This window comes from Ceratosolen solmsi, unplaced genomic scaffold (assembly GCF_000503995.2).
Source record: "Ceratosolen solmsi marchali unplaced genomic scaffold, CerSol_1.0 scaffold6, whole genome shotgun sequence".
Classification (NCBI taxonomy): Eukaryota; Metazoa; Arthropoda; class Insecta; order Hymenoptera; family Agaonidae; genus Ceratosolen; species Ceratosolen solmsi.
Genome location: NW_011948414.1, coordinates 1,961,271 through 1,982,617, shown reverse-complemented (window position 1 = coordinate 1,982,617; position 21,347 = coordinate 1,961,271). Strand labels below are relative to the sequence as shown.

General features: G+C 28.2%; 1 protein-coding gene across 1 annotated transcript in view; it reads right to left on the bottom strand.

Moving 5' to 3' along the window:
* LOC105368347 (uncharacterized) overlaps nt 1-21,347 on the bottom strand; it is a 148,808-nt gene that overhangs the window by 35,258 nt on the left and 92,203 nt on the right. The window contains exons 2-4 of the mRNA XM_011507350.1: nt 7,345-7,781; nt 6,489-6,763; nt 5,161-5,399 (exon numbers count right to left, since the gene is read on the bottom strand). Of these exons, the coding sequence (XP_011505652.1) occupies nt 5,161-5,399; nt 6,489-6,763; nt 7,345-7,781 (951 nt within the window). The remainder of the gene's footprint in view (nt 1-5,160; nt 5,400-6,488; nt 6,764-7,344; nt 7,782-21,347) is intronic.

Below are 21,347 nucleotides of genomic sequence, written 5' to 3'. Positions count from 1 at the left end.
GAGAGAGAGAGAGAGAGAGAGAGAGAGAGAGAGCGAGAGAGAGAGAGAGCGAAATAGAGAAATAAGGTAGAGAAGTTAAAACTAGGAATAGGTTTCATGATTAGTAAGGGTATTTTTTAAGGACTATTTTAAAATTTTTTATTCATGACTGTAACTTATATGTTTCCTTTAGTTTGGTAATACCTTACATCTTCTGTATTAAGTTCATTCATAATTTTATTTATACTCCTTTAATCTATTTTTCAAATACATAAAATATAAAATATCTATTACGTATATATTCAATCCTTAATTTTTATTTTTTATTGATAGTATTACTGGTAGTTATATTAATTCACCTTATATTTGAAATTAATAAAAGTGGGTGATCTAATATTATATTATATTGTCTAATATTATATCTAATAATATAATGTTTATAAATATTTTTATTTTAAATTATGAAATTTTTATATCATTACTATACACTATTTTTAATTATAATTTGATTATTAATTTATTTCTATTTTAATTAATTATATTTACAGTCTTTATTTATTTTTTTATATTTTAAAATTCATTTTGTACACTAATAATCAATTAAATAAAACAAGATTAATATATAAATTTAATTTATTTATTTGCTTTTATTTTACAATAATTATCTTCGTTAACGTTAAGAGATTTTTAAAATTTAGAAAAATAAAATCATTTACAATATTATGAATAATGAATTGCAGGAATTACAAAGGAAGTGACTTCAAGTACGAGGTTACTCTTGTTTATATTTATACTGTAAATCATGACGAAATACACAAAATCTCCGTACACTTATGATTTTGTTTTAAATGAAGCACTAACGTAAAACCCATCTGACTCAATTCAATGAAAGATAATTTATTCTTTAATATTCATTAACTTCAGAAAATAAATGCTTTATAGAAGCTTATAATAGTGTACAATAATAAATTGTAATACCCTTGAAATTATTAAATCTAAAAGAACATTTGATTTTATATTTATAAACATTATTACTTAAAGATTTATTAAATCCGAGTAGGAAGGAAGTATAAATTTCTTCTGTATAAGTATATATATTTTGTGTATATATATATATATATATATATATATATATATATATATATATATATATATATATATCAAAAACAATAAAATACAATAAAATACATAAAATAGTTATGTATAAAAATTTTATAAGCACCTAGGTTTGATTAGGAAAATGATTCATTAATGATAATAAATGCCTATATTTTTGGAATTTTGTATCTTGATGTTTACAACCCTTGTATCAAATAAGACAAAGTATTTTTAATCAAACAAAAATAATGTGTGATCAAAAACCGTAAAACATTTGATATACTTGTCTTAAAGTTTTTTATAGAAAGAAAATTTATGGAACAATCATTTCTATATTATAAGTATTAATAAACCGTACATGTTCATCGTGATTCATATACGTTTAATGAGAAAAATAATCAGTAATCAATTATTTTAATGTAGTAAAACAATATTGACAAGGTTAAAAAAATATATGATAATGTGAAAATCATTAATTATAAATTGAATATAAAACTCCATTTAATAATTTACTATTTTACAAGTAAATTTTCTGCATAAATTATGTTGTGTAGGATACGAGAGTTATTTATTGTAGCTCGTGTATTGCTTCTTCTTGAATATCTTATTACAAAAATAATCATAGCATAAATTAATTATCCAATAGAGTTTTGAACATTAAATTATAAAACCACTTCATTACTCAATCACCGTAGCTGTTGCAATATTAAGAAAAAATATTAATGAACTTGTGAAACTATTTTATTCTTATTTTACAAAAATAGTTATTATTTTCTATAGATGTATAAATATTTTATATAAATGTATGCATGTTTCATTTTTTGTAACTAAATGCATAAAGAAACAGAAAAATATAAGTTTTAATTAAGATAACAGTAAAACATATAATTAAACTCACAAAGTATTATCGAATGAAACGAGCAAAAAACTATTTAGAAATTATTGTAATATCGTGTTCTGTAAAATTTATTAAGTAATGATTCTCATAGATAGAGAAGAACCACAATATATAATAACACAGAGAGAGAGAGAGAGAGAGAGCTGGCAGTATTTAAATAAATGTATACAAATTTCATCGCATTTTGTAATTAAAATTTTTTTCCAAAATTGATTTACGTTTCGTTTTTAGATAAAGATAGGGAGAAATAATGTTGAAAGATCTTTTTATTATATATATATAAATATATGGGGTGATGATAAATGAAAACACATACCTGTTTAAAATAAGAAATTTTACAATTTTTAGATTAGTTTTTCTTTAAAAAAACTAGTCAATAGGATATCGAATTCAAGAATATAAAATAAAGACAGTCCTCCCCCCCCTCCCTCCCTCCATGCATGAAAATAATGCTTTTCATAAAATGCAGATAAGGTATAGGAAAGAAAAACTAATAATGAAAGCAATTAGTAGAGAAGATAGAGGAATCTTAAAAATTAGAAAGATTATGTTTAAAATACTTATTCGGGATAGCGCGAACGCAGTCCCGGCTAACAAAAATTATACGCCCGAGATATCCACATTAGGGATATTCGCAAGGGTCAGCTCAACCGTAGTGCAATGGAAGAGCCTCGCCCTGGAGGAACCGCCTTCATGATCACGGTAGCCTCTGCGCCAGGTAAGTATGCTTTGGCGAGCTTCATAGGATATACTTGTACGCTTAAGCGTGATACTTTGATCGAAGGTTTGTCGACTTTCTATGCGTTAAATTAGCTTTCGCCATCTAGTGAACACCGGCTCAACTTCTCGTCAGCTAGAGTCACGAGGGTGAAATCGCAAAGATTCAAAGAAGTACGTAGATGCTTAATACGAAGTTGATTTCGATTCAATACTTTTATAACTACGATGAATAGCAACTTTTTTATAAGAGGATCTTTTTATAATTGACTAATAATGATTGAATGACCTTGCTTATGACACGAAGATCTTATGAATTTAAATTAAAAAAAAAGAAACGATCGACGTAACGGATATTATTTTCGATACTGACAAAAACTATGCAAGAAACTATATTTAGATAACATGTGCTATAAAAGTAAAAAGTTGAAAAATTTTATTTTTTTGTATTGAACATTTTCATCTTATTATGCAAATTGAATGAAATGAAATGCTTCTTTTTAGCGATATTTTATATCAAGTTCAAATTGTATTAAATACAACAAAATATTAAGATATACGACTTTTCAATCAGTATAATTAAACCTAAAATTTGTTACTTTATAATAAGTCAATATTATTTAAACACAAAATTATTAACTCGTTACAAATAAAATATAGTTGTATTCAATTTGCAACGATAATTATTATATTTAAAAAATTATATTATTCAAATATAATCATTAATATAAGGGTTTCTATATTATTAATATCATCACTCAAATATTAATAGTGAAAATTATTTAACGTAAAATATATTGCACGTATTTATCTAAATTTTCAAGATATTTGACATTATTCTATATTAAAATAAATGTATTATTTTATGTAAATTTAATGTAATAACATATGTGTTTAAAAAGATAACATATAATTAATTATAATTAACATGTAATTACGTTGTTCGAGATAGTTTTCTAAATGAATGCTTATATTGAAATTTCTTATCAAAATTTGTTCAATTACTTACACTACATTTGCACGAATTTTTTTATAGATATACAAATTTTTCATAGGAAGTCATTTTGATCAGAAAAAATTTTATGGTGAGTCTCAAAGCTCCAGTCTTCACTCGTAAAGACTTTCCTCTAATTCATGATCGTAGTTATTACATTCATTTTTAATGAAATAATTTCTCTAAAACTTAGTAAGTGATAAGGTTTATAATTTTATAGTAAATTCAGCCTTCTCTCTTGACAGGTTCTTAAATTTTTTTCTGATATTTACAAAATAAAAACATACTATAATATTGTAAATTACGCAATAAAATAAATTACATGCATAAAACATTAATTACAATTAAGTAGTTTGAAAATATGCAATACTAATTTAAATAAATTATTATTATAAAATACTGGTCCCCGGTACAAGGCGCTTAAGTGTCCTCTAAATCATCAGAAACTCAACATACAATTTCACACGTCAAGTTCTCGCGTGTAAGATTTCTTGTTAATAAAATGAGCAAAAAACTAAACGAGCGATAAAGCTGTAACATTCCCAAACATCATCTACCCTCGTAGGTATAAAGTAAGCACTCTTTAAAAAATTTCTATCGAGAGGTTTTTACAAAATTTAATAAAAAAATATGGAGCGCGATCATAAAACGTAAATTATGTTTTTTATATTGTCCTTGCAGCGATTGTTAAATAATTTTAATCCCTTGCTTTTGTAACATGTTGGTAGGCTTCGTAGACGCTTGGATAATAATTGCCCTAATGTAGAACTATTTCTATCTACTTTATTTTCATGAATAATTCTCAATTTATAAATTAAAACATGTTGCCTACCGTTGCTTCAAGTTTCCTACGATTCTAAACGAGATGAGATTAAGTACAAACATAAGTATTATAGGTGAGAAATATCATTGTTTTTTTTGTTTTTTTTTTTTTTATAGAAAAGCAATTCTATTATGTAAAGTTAAGAATGTATAAACGAACATATATTTGAATAAAAATTGACATTTTATTATGATAATTTAATATTTTCATTGAGTGATAAATCGATTGTTCATTGTTTAAATTTAAATTTTTAATTTTGAGATAAAAGTTCGTTACATATCTAATTTTCAGTTAAATAGATAGAGGAACTTAGAATTGAGGAAAAATGAACAATACAAATCTTTGATAAACAAATAGAGTTAATGGTGCGTTAAAATTTTTAATATTCACGTTTTATAAAATTTTAAATATCAAATAATCTAGAATTAGCCAATCCTCGAGTTAACAATACTGGTCTGATTGTTGAATAAATAGATAATAGAAGCAAACTACTAAATCATTAGAAACTCAGCAGGTATCCCGTTTAAGAGCTCGTGAGCTCGGCTTTAAACGACTCTGGCGCAAACCAATGAAAATGAAAGGGGGAAGAAAAAAGAAGCAGTCGCGCGTGCACGAGATGCGTCAAGTTTTACGAGTCTAGGGGTGGCCCACCTGGAAGGGAGAGTCGCAGTTCTGGTCCTTGGGGTCGTTAAGGAAGATTCTCGAGTCCTTGGCATGCCAGTGTTCCTGGGCATAGATCGAATTGACCTTCATCCCCGCCGCCCTGCCACCGCCACCACCGCCGCCACCGCCTTTCGTACCGGGCGGGGTAATGAGGGCCTTGTCGTCGAGGGCACCGTCCTGAACGTGGGCGAACCTCGGCACCGTCGTCGGCTCCCCGTCGCCACTCACTGCGCAGAGTTTTTTCGCAATTGTTACATTATGGTCATAGCTTCGAGCCACACGCGGCGTGTCTCCTGCTATGCATTATCGGCGATTTATAGTTTCGACGGGGCAACTGAAGTTGTCGAACCGCGCGACCCGTGCGCTGTTAAATCGAAAGAGCGGAATGTCTGGATGTACAACGAGCCTGAATCGCTTCTTTTTTTTTCTTCATTTTTTTCTTGGTGCAGTGTGACGCGTCACTCGTTCAGAGTGAATTAGCGCTATATCAAAGTCAGGTAAAATTGATTATACGACTTTGAAAATCCAATCATCAATTGACGAGCAGAATATTTCAGTTTAACATTAAACGAAACAATTATAACGGCTTCCTTTTTAACAGGCTGACTTTCCACTTTTTCATATTTAATTTATGTAGGTTTTACATTTTTATAAAATACAAAGCATGGGCATCGGTTCAGCTATTCTAAAGTTAATAATCTTTTCTTCTTTTTTTATTCCGATCAATGAATGCCACTTTATTTAAGCATAAATTAATTTTTCTTTCTCAATCGCATTAAGAAAATTTATTATCGATAATTATAAAATATTATGTTATGCAAATAAATCTTTTAAATTTAACGATATACTATCAATTTATATAAGTTATTGTGATGTAAAGAAAATCTTTATTACCAATCGTGTTTTAAATAACTAAAATTAAACTTGTAGTAATTGTAGTAAAATATAAATACATTAACAATTGTAATAATCGTAAAAATAAGGGTATGAATTTCAATACGTGTCTTAGTGTCAGAATATTTTAAATTTGTATTACAATTTTTAAATTTGCATAACACCATAGAATTTAATTTTCGTCCTAAAATTAATTTTTTTTTCGTTCTTTCTTTTTAATTTCTAATATACGTATATATGTACTTAGTATTTTTCAAATCGGGCATGTAAAATTTACTGCAGCTCATAATGCGACAGGCAGCCTTACAATCTTACATTGACGTATTATAATCTAAAATTTATCAGTTGCATTGTTTACCATGCGATGCTATAAATGCCTGCGAATTTCTCGATTCTATTTTATTCACGGAGTAGTAACTTACCGAGTCCATTACTGCAGTCGGTTGCATTGCAGCCGATTGCATAGACGACCCCGGCGCTGAGGCAACCTGGTCCGAGCCGACAGAGGCTAAGATCCGGTAGCCCGAAAATGGCGCGCAGCTCAGCACTCCTTTCCTCGTAGACGGCGAGCTCGTCACGACGCTTGGCTTCCTCGATGCCGCGCTCGAAGGCCTTGGTCCGACAGTGCCGGCAGTCCTTCTTCCGGCGTCGGCGCGCAGGTCGCTCGGTGCTGCTGCTGTCGTCGCGGCCGCTATCACTGCGCAAGTTAATATCAAGGTCAGGTTTTGCATTGGCAGCGAGTCGTAAAGACAATTTTGACGAAAAATCCATCACCATGATATAACGACACCTTTTGCACCGGTTCGGGCGATTTAGAGCAATTGGGATTAAGGGATGACGTGTGTTTTAAACTCGATTATCATACGTTATTTTGATATTTCGAAGGCTCGCTCGGTGTAGAATAAGATTTGTAATAAATTATTAAAGAGATCTAACAGATACACACGAAAACAAACATCTCACGAAGTACGTCAAGAGAATGGTATGACTGAGGCAGAATCGTGAATGCGAATAATAGCGTTTGAAATTGCAAAACTACTTTTGAGACGGGCAAATGTAGCTCATAGAGAATTGGTTTAGGAAACGTTCATAATAAAAATTGTAAGCACTTTTTATACTGTCAATCATTACTTTAATTGAGCAAAATGAATTATCTGACTGAAGCCCTATTGCGACAGCAATACGGCCAACGTAACTAAATATTTCTAATGAATAAATTTTCTTCCAGCACAATATGTCATATTTGACCAAAGCTCAACAAAGTTAATACTTTCGTACCGATATCTGTCATCTCTGGTGAGCCGATCGATAACGGAGCCACGAGTTCGCTCTTTATTCGTGACGCGCACTGAGGAACTCGTGGGATTGCCTTCGATAGATTCGCAGCTCTGACTCGTCCTTCGGAGTGGCAACGTGAGATTCCTATGGAAACCGCCAGGATTGCTTGGATCGAGGGATAAGCTATATGGTGCGACGATATCCTCGTACACGTGGCAGTCTGGTGTATGGCGAGGCTGAATGAGTTGCTGGTTTTGGCGCATTTGCTGCTGATGTGTAGCGTCGGACATTTGGACTCGGTCAAACGAAAACTCGTCCAGTTGTGAATGCTGAAGATGATTGTGAGTTTGCTTGAGTTGTTGGTGAGGATGGTGATGGTGATGGTGATGATGATGCGCTGACTTGTTCGCCTCATCCTCGTATGCGCGGTTCTCCATCTACCAGCAAATCACAAAACAAAGATTTTAATATTACGATCGATATTCTTTCATTTATTATTTTATATTTATATATTACGCAGTATAAGAGAAGACTTAATTACTTTGAAACAACAGCCACGGCAAACACAAGATAAACTCTATCAATTTACTATAAACTATATATCACTTTTATTGAACTGAAAGTATTCTTTATTTAAAACTTTACATTATTCATCAATGCATACAAATATTAGGTTATGATTTGACACTCTACTAATTAAAATAATAATTGCTCTTCAAGTGTATTTCAATTAAAAATATTCATAAATAAGTGTATGAAATTCAATTAATGAGAAATTATTTCTTTACACAATTTTACTAGGTAAATATCAGTAATTTCGATAAGTTCTCGACAAGTAACAAGATATATTAACTAACATTGTATGGCTAATGATTGGTTGTTAGATTAAAAATCTTTTCATACAATCTAAAATAGAAACTCATTTATTAATGAAGGTTAAGTGAATTTATGTTTTAACTTGATTAGCTTTATTTATTATATTAGGAAAATCACTTATTAGATCATTTTATTATAGACAGTAACTATGTTATAAAATTAGTTAATAATCACATTCTGTGCCAAAGTAAAAGTTACTTTATTTATATGCTTCGTAAGATTTACGCTCCCTCTCTTTTTCTTCATATACATGTATAAATATATATTATATACTATATATTCTACATATCATAGGCGGATTTTTAATTTTAATACTTACATAGTCTTATTAATAATCTGTTATTCATTGTCTATGTAGACTAGTCAATCGCAAACAGAAAAATTATAATATTTCAAGCGCATTATTTTCCATTTCATTTTATTCTAAAATAATTAGCACCAAATATTCATACACTTTGTTAAAGTTGTCAGTTGATTCTAGCCCTATTATATTTTTTTACTTTTATCTCGTAAATATCTTGTTTGTGTTATGCGCTAAACAGCAGCAACCGTTATATTCGCTTGATTTTTCATTTTAGCTATGCATGATAAATTTTCTTGACCAGGAGTGAAAAAAAATTTTTTGGCACGCGGTTTCATTACTGAAACTTAAAAGGAATTGCACTCACTCGCTTGTATACCGGAGTGTCGATTTTCCTGTCAAAGACGTCAACGTGTACTTATGCCTACGTACAGTATGTGTATGCACTCGTTTCGCTTCGTTTGCCGCTGGAATTTTATATGAACTTGAGCACATGCATAGGTATACAAAAGTGTGTGTAGTTACGTGTGTTACTACTGTCACTTCGAGTCCTCCACCCCCCCCCCCCATTTTTTTATAAAAATACTCATTTTTCTTTTTCATCCGTATTCACTTGACACTTTTTAATAGTTCAATAATCTATTAATTAGCTGAGCTGTTAATTTATTGCTTACAATATAATTATAAATATTCATCTAAGTTACACATAATTTGTGACCATTAGGTTTAGGGGAGTTTCTCTTACGTGAGTTTAGCTGTGCATAAAAATTCTTATAAATAAATTGTTAATACGAGTAAGTGTTTATATAATTTTATTATTCTATTCTAATATTCAAATTATTTAAAATATTAGACAAAAGGTAAGAATTTAAATAAGCAAAATGAATAAAATAAACATCTAAATTATCAAAATCACGATAATTTTATTATAGTTATTTTTATTTATTTATGATAAAAAAAAATTTTTGTCTATATGCTGTATAAACCTTTTTATTTGTTTGTATGCAAACTGCTAGGCTCAAGTTAACGTTAAGCTTCTAATCGTTAATATTTATTTTAAAATATATAACTTGAAATATCTACGTTTATGATGACTGTTTTATGTGTAAGCTCAATGCCTTTTTATTGTAAGCACTATGACTTATCTTAATTATTCTGTATATAAACACGTAAAATACAATTTAATTAAAATTAATTATATTATAACGTAAAAGATTTTTAATACATACTAAATGGTCCATCCTAATTACTTTGATTAGATAGAATACCATGATTAGAATATTTTTACTATAAAAAATCTTTCTCATTTTAATGCGATGATACGATTAAGCTATAAATTTGTTAATATAAAAAAGTATAAAATTACACTATATTAACATATTAACATATGGCTTACACGAATAATATTAGATATAAAAAATAAAGATAATTACAGATTCTTAAACTTAAACATTTAATATTAATATTAATTATATTATTCACACTAATGTTTGATTGTAATTTTTTTAAGCAATGAAATAATAACTAATCGCTATTATTACTTTAAGTACTAATCGATTTTTCATTAGCTATTCTTCTTATGAAGTACTTTTTAACTCAATGCACTAAATAATAAAATGATTTGGTTGCGGTTTCAACCCTTTGTACGATCGACAATATAATAATAATAAAAAAATAATAATAACTGAATCAATAACAGAAGCGAGTAATGGATTTCATCACTTCTTGCAAGCTAAACAAACTTTTGCTTTCACTTACTCCCAGCTTCACGTTCGAATGGAAAAAATAAAGAAAAGGACATGAATGAAGCAAATAGAGCTCGAGGCCTTAATAATAAATCTCGGAGTTGAGCCGAGAATAAAACCGACCAGTGTCCGAGTGAAAGACGCAACGCGACTGTCAATTCACTGTCAGACCAAATACAGTCCTACAACCTAATGACACGAGAGCCTTCTCTCTTTCGGCCTCTCACTCTCTGCATGTATTGGGACATGTGGTAATAATTTCACTATCTATTCTATCCATAATGTATGTCTACATTAATTCGTGTGCCTCTAGCTTTATTTCATCTTCACGTTTGTGGAGGCTACATGTATTGATACATCGATGCTCGATTGAATTACATTTGAGTTTTGTTAGCGAAATTCTCGGTTGAGTTTATTTAGCCATGAAAGTAAAGTTATGAAGATAACGGTAAATTTAGTTGTGTGTAAAATTTAGATTACATTTACGAGTGCCATTTATTCCATTGGAGCTGCAAATATAGTTTCGCTTCTTTTATTTTAATTTAGACATTTTTCTTTTCTCTTTTTATACTGTCTTAATTAAACTCATAAATTATAGTAAATTAAGATGATTAAAATGGAAAATAAGTTTCAAGATTTTATTTTTTAAATTTAGGTATAATTTTTTTTTTGGAGAAAAGTCACTTATATAAAACATATTTAGTTTATTTATGTTTTCATAAAAATATAGATCTTTCATTAAAAGTAAGATTAATCAAATGATAATTGTAGTTCTGATTTGAAAATATTAATGGGACATTGCTTTATCGCACAAGATACAAAATTTATATTCCACATAAATTTTAATGCGAAAAATTTGTTTTTTAATAAAAATATAAGAAGTTATTGAAGTTTCAGGAATTTATCCTTGTAAAAACTTAGGATTTAATTGAATCTATAATTTTCATGATAATAATAGCTTATTGACAGCGAACATAATTATATATATTTTTAATAATATTTTATTGAAAAAGCTATATGAAAAGAAGTAAAGCTTTTTACTTCAAAAAGATAAACATAATGTTTTACAGATCTATTGTTTCTTTTCTTAACCTTAATTATAATTAGTGATTTCCATTGTGTATAATATATATATATATATATATATATATATATATATATATATAATTATTATTTTATCTTAAGAATTTTAATCTACTTATAATAATAAAACAAATTTTCCAAATTAAATTATTTATTATTTTTTTAAATAGTTTTTTTAAGCTCCGTATTTACTAGACATATTTACTATTGCTACTTATTAAATATTATAATTATAATTATTTATGAATAAAGTTTTATAGAGAAATTTACGTTAATTTACCAACATGGTAAATTGCATTTAAATAATTATAAAATAATTCAATCGTGTGATTTAAAATCAAATTAAACTTAATTTCACAAAAGATGTCATAGTGATTTTTATTATTATGTAACAATCATTGTTTTAATTAATAATGATGATGCCAGTTTTCAAAAGTAGTATACTAGTCTTGCCATGTGTGCTAATTTATTTAACAAAACATCAATTTTTGTATTATACTGAGATATCTTTTCGAGTAATTATACATAATTTTATCAAATTAATAATAATTCAAACGTGATTTGAAAATGATTGCGTTGTAATTCAAATTATTATCAACGTATAACGAGTTATTAATAATAAATGGTAATATCTACATTGAAACAAATTTTATTAATTCTTAATTTTAAACGAATTTATACTATTATAAAGTAAATTTGGAAACAAATTTTAATTTACTAATGTCTACTTATTTGTCAAAGTAAAAATTGATTTCAAGTCATTTAGAATAAATTCTTAAAAAATGTTTTACATTTTTTGATAGCTTAATTGTTAATATATATTTTCAAAACGATTGTATTTCATACGAACACAATTAGTGAATAAACATTCACCACTTTTACTTTATAATTATAATTTGCAAGTTTTATTCGTAAAAACTTCTCTAATATTAATTTAAAAATAGCTAGCAACTTCTTAATTCATTATTTTCATAGAACGATTGTAAGTTAATAAATCTTGAAAAACTGTATAAATGTATTCCCTGTGTACCACGTTTCATCACATAAATATAATTATTATGACAAAAATTTTTTGATTTATTTTAAATTATATTTAATACATACATATATATATATATATATATATACATATAAGTATGTATAATATGTATATAATATGTATATGCTAATAAAAGAAAATATAAATTTCAAAGTTGTACAATAATGGTTAGATTTATCAATATTTTAATCTCTATACAATTATTTAAACTTTGCAAGGAAAGAAAAAATTTTTTCGTTTATTGGATTATAAAATTCTTCAATATAAATTAATTTTTGAATAAAACAATTTTCCGTAAAGAAGATTGTATGAATTTGTGTGTTTTTTTTTGTATTTTTGCCTTTTGCAGAGATTCGTTGAAAATACATAGAGATTCTTTGAAAAGTTTATCTATTGGTCAATATAAGATATGATAGAAACTACTCTTATGCTTCTATATCAGTAGCCTTTGAATTTAATGAGTTTATCCTTAAAATAAAGAGACTCTTACTACAGTATCGAAGTTCTTGGAAATAAAATTATTATACATATATATTTGGCAATTTGTGTTTAATCAAAATCAATTGTTGAGAAATTTTCTTTTGTCAAAATCATTTTTAATCGAAGATATTGGAAAAAATATTTCTTAATTATAAATATTACAATTGAAACTTAATAGAATTGGCAAATTATTAAATAAATTTTATTCGTTTATTATTATCATTAATACTAATGAAGACAATATAATGTTAAAATTTAATTTCATAAAAATCTAAATTTAATTCTCCAACCAATTTTGTTTAAGCATATAAATACAGATTTCAAATATAGATACTGAGTATAGCTATTAAAAGATTCAATACTGATTTCAGTTTAATAAAAAATGAATAATTGATTGCTGATAGTTAAATTACAAAAGTTATTAATTATATAATAATGATAATAATAATAATAATAATAATAATAATAATAATAATAATAATAATAATAATAATAATAATAATAATAATAATAATAGCAATAATAATAATAGAAACAATAATAATAATATTAGTAAAAGAGAACTTATTTTAATTCATTATATGGATATAAATTTTAGAGAATAATACTTTGAGTGTTTATAATTTAATTAAGAAGAGAAATAGATACTAAGAGGTCCTGTCTATGTTATCGATTTTGGTTTTGTTAGTTATACCCGTCTAATTTCTTAGCATGAACAGACAATAATATGCGGTATTCCAGCATTGTAATCATAGGAATACATAAACTTTAATACAAAAAAAAGGTTGATCTATTATGTCGTTTATGTATGTATAATATAATGAGAAATGCGAAGTTATTAAAGGTCATATTTACCGTATAGATTGCTGATTTAAAATTTCTTATTATACCCATACGCACAAACGAGGTAACAGATCAACTTCTTCTCATAAAGGGATATTAATGCTGTTGATTACAATGTCGGGACACCACATGTTATCTCCTAACGTGGAAAAGAAGAGTAACTAGAGTTGTTTTTAGCTGCGGATGTAAAAGCTTCAACGAATACATTAAAGAGAAATAATAAAATAATCCTTCACTCCTATCGTATTAATCCGAGAGATTAGTATGTAATTATGACGATGGCGTACTATTGAAAAATTTCGAAAATATATTTGAATATATGTACACGTGTGCCGAACAACAATTTGTTATTAAGAGAAATTAATATAAAAACAAAAAACAAAAAACAAAAAACAGTAAAAAATGCAAAAAAGAACGAAATTGTGAATAACTGTAATGTCCAAAAAGCGGCGCTTACTATACGTCACTCGAGGCATGAATCGTAAAGAAAGAAGGCACGTATTGCTGCGTATTACCGAGAGGTCAGAAAAAACAAATTTTCGTGTAAACGACGCCGGCGCTCTAACTCCCTGAAAACTCGGCTTGACGTCCACGCAAGAAGATGAAAAGGGCATCAATTACCAGACGCGATTCATGATTCGTCAGCCGGCCGTCGGCGCATTGTCCATCGATGCGTCAGTTGCAGGTACGAGTAGCAGCAACAGCAGCAACAGCAGCAGGAGTAGCAGCAGCAGCAGCAGCAGCAACTCCGAAAAGAAACGAGACCCGCCCGTATCTCAGGCTCCGATCAACGAACGGCCGTGTGACCTGCATTCGTGCGAGCGCGAAAGGGATAGAGAGTTTTTGAGGACGATAGGTATTATGGCCGATCGAGATCGCGATTGCCCTAACGGAGCGAAATCCTCCCGTACAGTGAAGCTCGCTGGAATGGAAGAGGAGCTGGGGTAGAAGAGAATTTTTGTCCGAGTGGCTGGCTTCTAATGATTAATAATGGGAAATTATTAGAAGCGATTGATTGATTACGCCAGAGTTAGTTTAAAGGGTAGACGGAGTGGTTCAGTTCTTGTCTTTACATTTACGAGAATTCAGGTGATGGAAGGGAAAGTTCGACAACTGATGATGATTATATTTACAGAGAACATATGGAAAATGCATAACAGCTGGAGGATTCGGTAGAAAGAGCCAAGATGTACGGTAAGGTTTGATGGTTTCTAATTTCAAGCCTGCCAACTAGATATATAAAAACCTGTATCAAGAATGACAACTAAAGACTTGCTAAAATCATTTAACAAAAAATATAATAATGTAACGAGAATGTTCATTAGAGTATATTCGGTAGAACGAATAGAATTATTAGTCAATGAGCCGATACTCGTGGCTGTTCTTTTGTCAAATGATAAGCCATAAAAGTTAATCGCTCAACTTATTCATGTTAACAATAGTGCTTTAAATTAATACAGAAAAGATTGCCTATATATTCTGAAGAAATGAAAAGCATTGCTATTAAAAGGAAAAGAAAAATTAATTGAATAATACAGGAACAATGTAGGACACATTATTTCAGATATCAGATTGTTTCAGAGAAATAAAATAAAAATTTATTTATTATTTCAATAAGAACTGTAGGTAAAGTTTGGATAAGCTTTGATATTATTTCGAATTTTAAGATTTGAACGTTAATTATTAAGTTTAATTTGAAAAGTAAAAATTTTATAATAAACAATAATTATTTATTTTCAAACGATTATTCTTTTATTATTGTAATAATACTTTTATGCTTTTATAAAATTACAAATGATTTTATAATGAAAAATAAAAGAAAAGAAAAAGAAAAGACAAAGAACATCTTGTCGAACTAACCGGCATCCTCATCAACTAAACGACAAATTCAGAATTCTCCCGCGCGCCAACCAACCAAATAAGCGTATGTATGTACTCCGCGACTAAAGTCTCACAGAGAAAACAGGCAAGTCTAATAAGAAAAGAGACGCATGGGAATAAAAATAAAAATCCGATGCTCATATAGATGTTGTAATCCCTCGATGAAAAGGGAGCAGGAGTAATATCAGCCGTTAGACCGATACGTAGATACGCACGCGTTTTCTTATTCCAAAGCTTCGACCCGTTCTTCTTTTTCGTCGGCTTTTCCTTCTCTGTGCAGCGCCGCAAACGACATCGTGCGAGCACGAAACGATGATGGAGGTGACAGTGGGAGGTGAAGCGGGAGCTGGCATTTTTTTTAGATGGAGCGATTTACGATGATTGTAGATGAGTGACTCTTTAGGAATGTGCGATATAGACGGGATAGACACTCAATCGTGTCAGAAGCCAAGCACCGATATCTTCTCTATTTTTATTACACTTTTTATGGACTATTTCAGATTACTTTATATTGACGTGCACTTGCTTCAAGCAAAATATCTTTATTTTTGATTTTCCATCGTTAGTTTTCATGATTATTTTACTCCTGTTATAAAGTAATGATTTCGCTTCTAAATGTTATTTATGCATATCAATGTCACATTCAATAGTAATGATCTTTTTAATAACAATGATTTTTTATCCTTATTCAAATAGAAAAATTACATCATTATTAAGTTAATAGGGCGTAGTTAATAATACAATTATTAGGTTATAAGGACTTGATACGACAAGAATAATAATAGATTGTTAATATTTCATTCATTAAAGCTGTATTTTAGAATAAATCGAAAATAAATTTCAAAGTATGAATAATGTAAAACGAATGCAATAATTATATTAATGAAACAAAAAAAAAAAAAAAAAAAAAAAAAAAAAATTACCGGAACCTGTATTTAATTAATGCCAAAGCATGCGTACAAAAAATGGAATGTTCAAATTAATCGCATGATTAGGCTTTCTGCAAGAATAAATTTGAAAATACGTTAGTTTATTAGGTTATTCTAGGCTATCAATAAGTTGTAATGCATCATTTGTTAACAAAAATAAAAAAAGATATATTGAAAGCTAGATTGATTATTCAGGAAAATATAATAATGTACTATAGATTATTACGGTTGAATTAAGGTTAATGAGATTTTATCGATACTCAACATAAACATTCTAGCTACTGCAGTATTTACTTCGTAGGAAATATTAAAGCGGATCTATTGTCTGATCAAAATAATATAATATAAGAAATTACATAACGATTATTTAATATCTATAGTCATCTGATATTTCTCTTGCAATCTGGATATTGTTTGAAATATAATAGTAATGAGTTTTATTGGATTAAAACAGTTACCCGTGATAATTTCTTAATTGACTATCTTAATATAGAAAGTATATCATATTAAATCTTAATTGTATAATTACTTCATTCTATAACATTATAATAATAACCAATTTTATATCATAATAATTTTAAATTATTTAATTAAAAGTAGTTTTTCATGTAGAAATTTGTATACGAGTCTTTTATTTAATTATGTAATTTATATTGAAATTTCCTTTCACGAAATCTTATGTATATAAGAAATATGTATAAAGCAGCTTAAACAAAGTAATTAATTAAATTTTTTAATTAAATTTTGATAAATTAATTTTTTAAATTATGTACCAAATCATATGTATACACATTTTTTCAAGTCTAAGATGTACTTTATAAAATTTATTAAAACTTACATAATATGTAATACATGTAGTCAAATTAAAGCAAAATAAAATTAAAAGTAATTGTTATAAATATAATTCAAAACTAACAAGTTGAAACGAACATTTTCATTATTAATATACGACTTTTATCTGCAGACATTCATAATATAATCTACATAAAATATCAATTTTTCGATTGTATCAAAGAATAATTTCAATTTCAGACAGGTTCAATTACTGTGTTTATTGCAATTTTCATTCATAAAATCTAGTAATTAATTGTGACTGAGAACTCGATCGCTTACATTTGAAGTAAACAAATAAACTATAACTACTAATTGAACGTCCTTTCATTTATAATTTTTTTCTTTCGATATGCTTCCCTTTACTGCCTTATAATCGATCAATTGTATATTTACCGACAATGATTAATCTCTTAACTACTTTGACATCATAGAACCGTTGGAAAATGGCTAACAAGTGTCTCGTGCTTATTGACACATTTGGGTTGATAGTTATAATATACGTGATCACTCTTACTTATTTATTGGTAGATAAGGGGAGGGGGTAACAGTTTAAATATTTATGAAAAAATTTGTATATTCTATTGGGAATCAGAGATATTTTAGTTATTATGCGTGTGCATATCGCGGTATTTTATAATCCAACATTCTAAAGCAAATATACAATTTTTATAAATGATTGATACATAAATACAGCAAAATAATTTTTTCAAGTTCAAGTTTCGAAGAAATATAATTTTCTAATGCACAAATATTTATTCTCGTAAATAAAGGATAAATAAGATAAAACATGGTATACTGTAAATATCCAAGATATTTTACATTAATAAGTATTAAGACTATAACTTATAGAATAAATAAACTTCATTCTATAAATGAATTTTAATTATAAACAATCTATCAAATTATAAATTATAATGTAATTAGTTATAATATATTTAAAAAATGTATAGTTATTTTAATATAAATACAAAAAAATGATTATCTATATTATTTTAGAAATATATAATTTTGTTTTTTAAATATATATATATATACTTATATAGATATACATCAACTTAGAGTAAAAATAATTTAGTTCAAATTTTAATAATTATATGATAGTAAAAATAGAGATTTCTTTGACGACATACATTTTTCATGGTTTTAATAGATATTAAGTGGATACTAATAGGTATTCTACATTAAGCTAAATACTTACGATATCAAAACAAATCATATTTCGAAAAGTTGTAAATGGATTACTCGGCGAGTTATAAGAGCACTTTTAGTAAAAGCAACATTTAGTGCTTCTTCAAGCAATGAATGCTCAGCAATTTATCTTTTCTCTAAAAAAAATGAAAAAGTTTACTAATTTCCCTTGTAGTTTCTGAGACGATCCTCCTCTTATATATAATAAGGTACAAATACATGGAATCAAAAGATAATTAAACCTTTATAAGCAAAATCGAGCAAAAGATCTGTGTAATTTCGAATAAGTATGGGAGAAAAGTACGTAGCAAGTTCTTATAGATTCCACATCGTTGATCATTTCTCTTTCATTGATCTTATTATAACTTATTCAATGAGTTGACGAATAAAGAAAAATTTTATTTCACTGGCGACAAAGCGTCTCTCCATTAAACGCCAATAGAGGAATTAAAAATACTTGCTGAAAGCAACACACAACACATATGCATGTAGTTTAAATTTTACATTTAAAATTTTTATGTTACCGTCCTTCAATCTTGTTTATCATACAACATGTTATAACAAAATTTTTAGATACTGTAACTTGTCACTGAATTACATTTATAACTACGATACATTTATAGTAAATGTCATGTACTTATATAAATTGTTGTATATAATGTATTGAAACTACATCATTTTCTTAAAAAAAAAAACTATTTTTATTTTCTTACTATAATGCATTTAAGTAAATACGCGTACATAGCCTGTTATCCATAGATTGTCCCATAGATGTTGTCAGTAATATCATAGAATAAGTTGTTATTACATCCTTATGTATTATGTACTATCGGTATTATTAAATACTTAAACATTTAATTTTGACATATTTTCAAGAAAAATTGTCTCGTAAAGTTAATAGCTTTTGTATTAATGATTGCTGCGTAAGAGAATGTGAAAGTATTAAATTACTGAGAGGGTAATTAGTTTTTATATGTAAGCATGCAATAAGTTATTAATAAAGTGCATTTCATAAACAATCATATTGTCTGAAAAAAAGAGTTGAAATAAATATTTGGATAAATGACATGTGTATAATTTTGGTTCGTGACAAATGACTGTTTGAATATAATTTTCTTTCTCAATCCGTATTATACAGAAAAACATTATAAATGTGTCGATTCTAAGGACATTAAACAAGAGGAGAAGAATTTTTATAGGGTATTGAAAGTGAGAACCCAAGCGATGAATTCATTAAAAGGGAATAAGCTAAGCGACATACGAAATGCCTTATTTTTTATAAAAGTGCGAACAATCCAAAACCATAATTACTGCAACGAAGCAGAATCAGAAGATGAGTTACGCATGCAACTTATCCTCGCATCTCTCAATTTTGGAGGCGCTGAAGCGTCCAAATAAAAGAGTTAAAAAGTCGGATGAATCGCCGAGATTGGCCGAGCAGCTTCTTGCCCGGGAGAAAACAAGATAATTTAGGGAAGAGTTGGCATGAGTAATGAGCCTGTGATGATACGAATGCATTTTAAAGCTGTCATTTTTCGATTTTTAGCGAACACACCCAACGGGAAGACTAGAATTACTTAAATAATTGTTTGAGCTTTATGAAATTATTGCAAGTTTTTGTAGTCATTTATCGGTTTCACATGACCAAAATTCACATGACCAAATAATCTATATCGAATTAATTACAATTCATTATTCAGTGTTCATCGATTCCGTTATCGAGTGATTTTATTCAATACTTAATATTTCTATATTACGATTAATTTTCATAATCTAAATTCACTTGATACTTTAGAGTAGCATTATTATATTATTTTTCAAAAGAAAACTCTCGAATAAAATAATTCTTCTTATTATGTAATATGAGACCCTCGTTTATATGTGATAAATAAATGTAAGAACTTAAAATGATAATATCGCACTTATTGAATCACAAATCCAGGAGACGCAGTCATTGCTTGTATGTTCACGATATTTTCTGACTAAATAATTTATATATCGAGTCTTTGTTAAGCATACAAAAGAAAATGACCATCCAACAGAATTAATTAAGAATTGCAATGAGAATTAGAAAATATTTCTCAGCTTACTGTGATTTTATCGTAATACAGATAAAAAGTAGGCATACTACAAATTTTATAATAAAAGATAAATTTAAAAAGGCTTAATTAATTTTTTTACTTCTATTCATTTGGTATACAGATATTTCATAAAAAAAAATACAATTCTATTGTCATTTTTTTTCTACGCTACTACTTCCTGATGTTTAAACCATTTACCCCCTTTTCTTCACATGCAGTTCCGAATATACGTGTACTATACGTGACTGGTCACTACCGTTAAGCTTGATCCTGGTCGACAGGAGCACCTGCGCAACCGGCTGTACTATATTACAATGTCGTGCCCAGGCAACTTCTTTATCCATTTTTCTGATAACTGTCTTTCTCTCACGTAGGCTTTTTTCAACTTGCCAGTTCGCTTAGCATCGGTGCGCAGTCTTACTTGAGGCTATTAAGGATTTTCTATTGTTTCAAATGGGACGTAAGACTGCCATTGTTATCCACGACTGGATTTTCTTTCGTTTACTTTATAAATATGTATCGTTAACAATTTAAATAAGTGGCTTATATGATGCACGCAAAGATTGAAAATACGTAGAAACTTGAAATGTTGGCTTTGAAGCGATGTGTTTGCAAAGCAAGGATTTAACAATTTATTGGCACGCTTAGTGTTTCGTACGTTTATAGTCTTGGACAATTATTTATCATATCAAGAAAAATATAATAATTGAGATAGATTTCGTT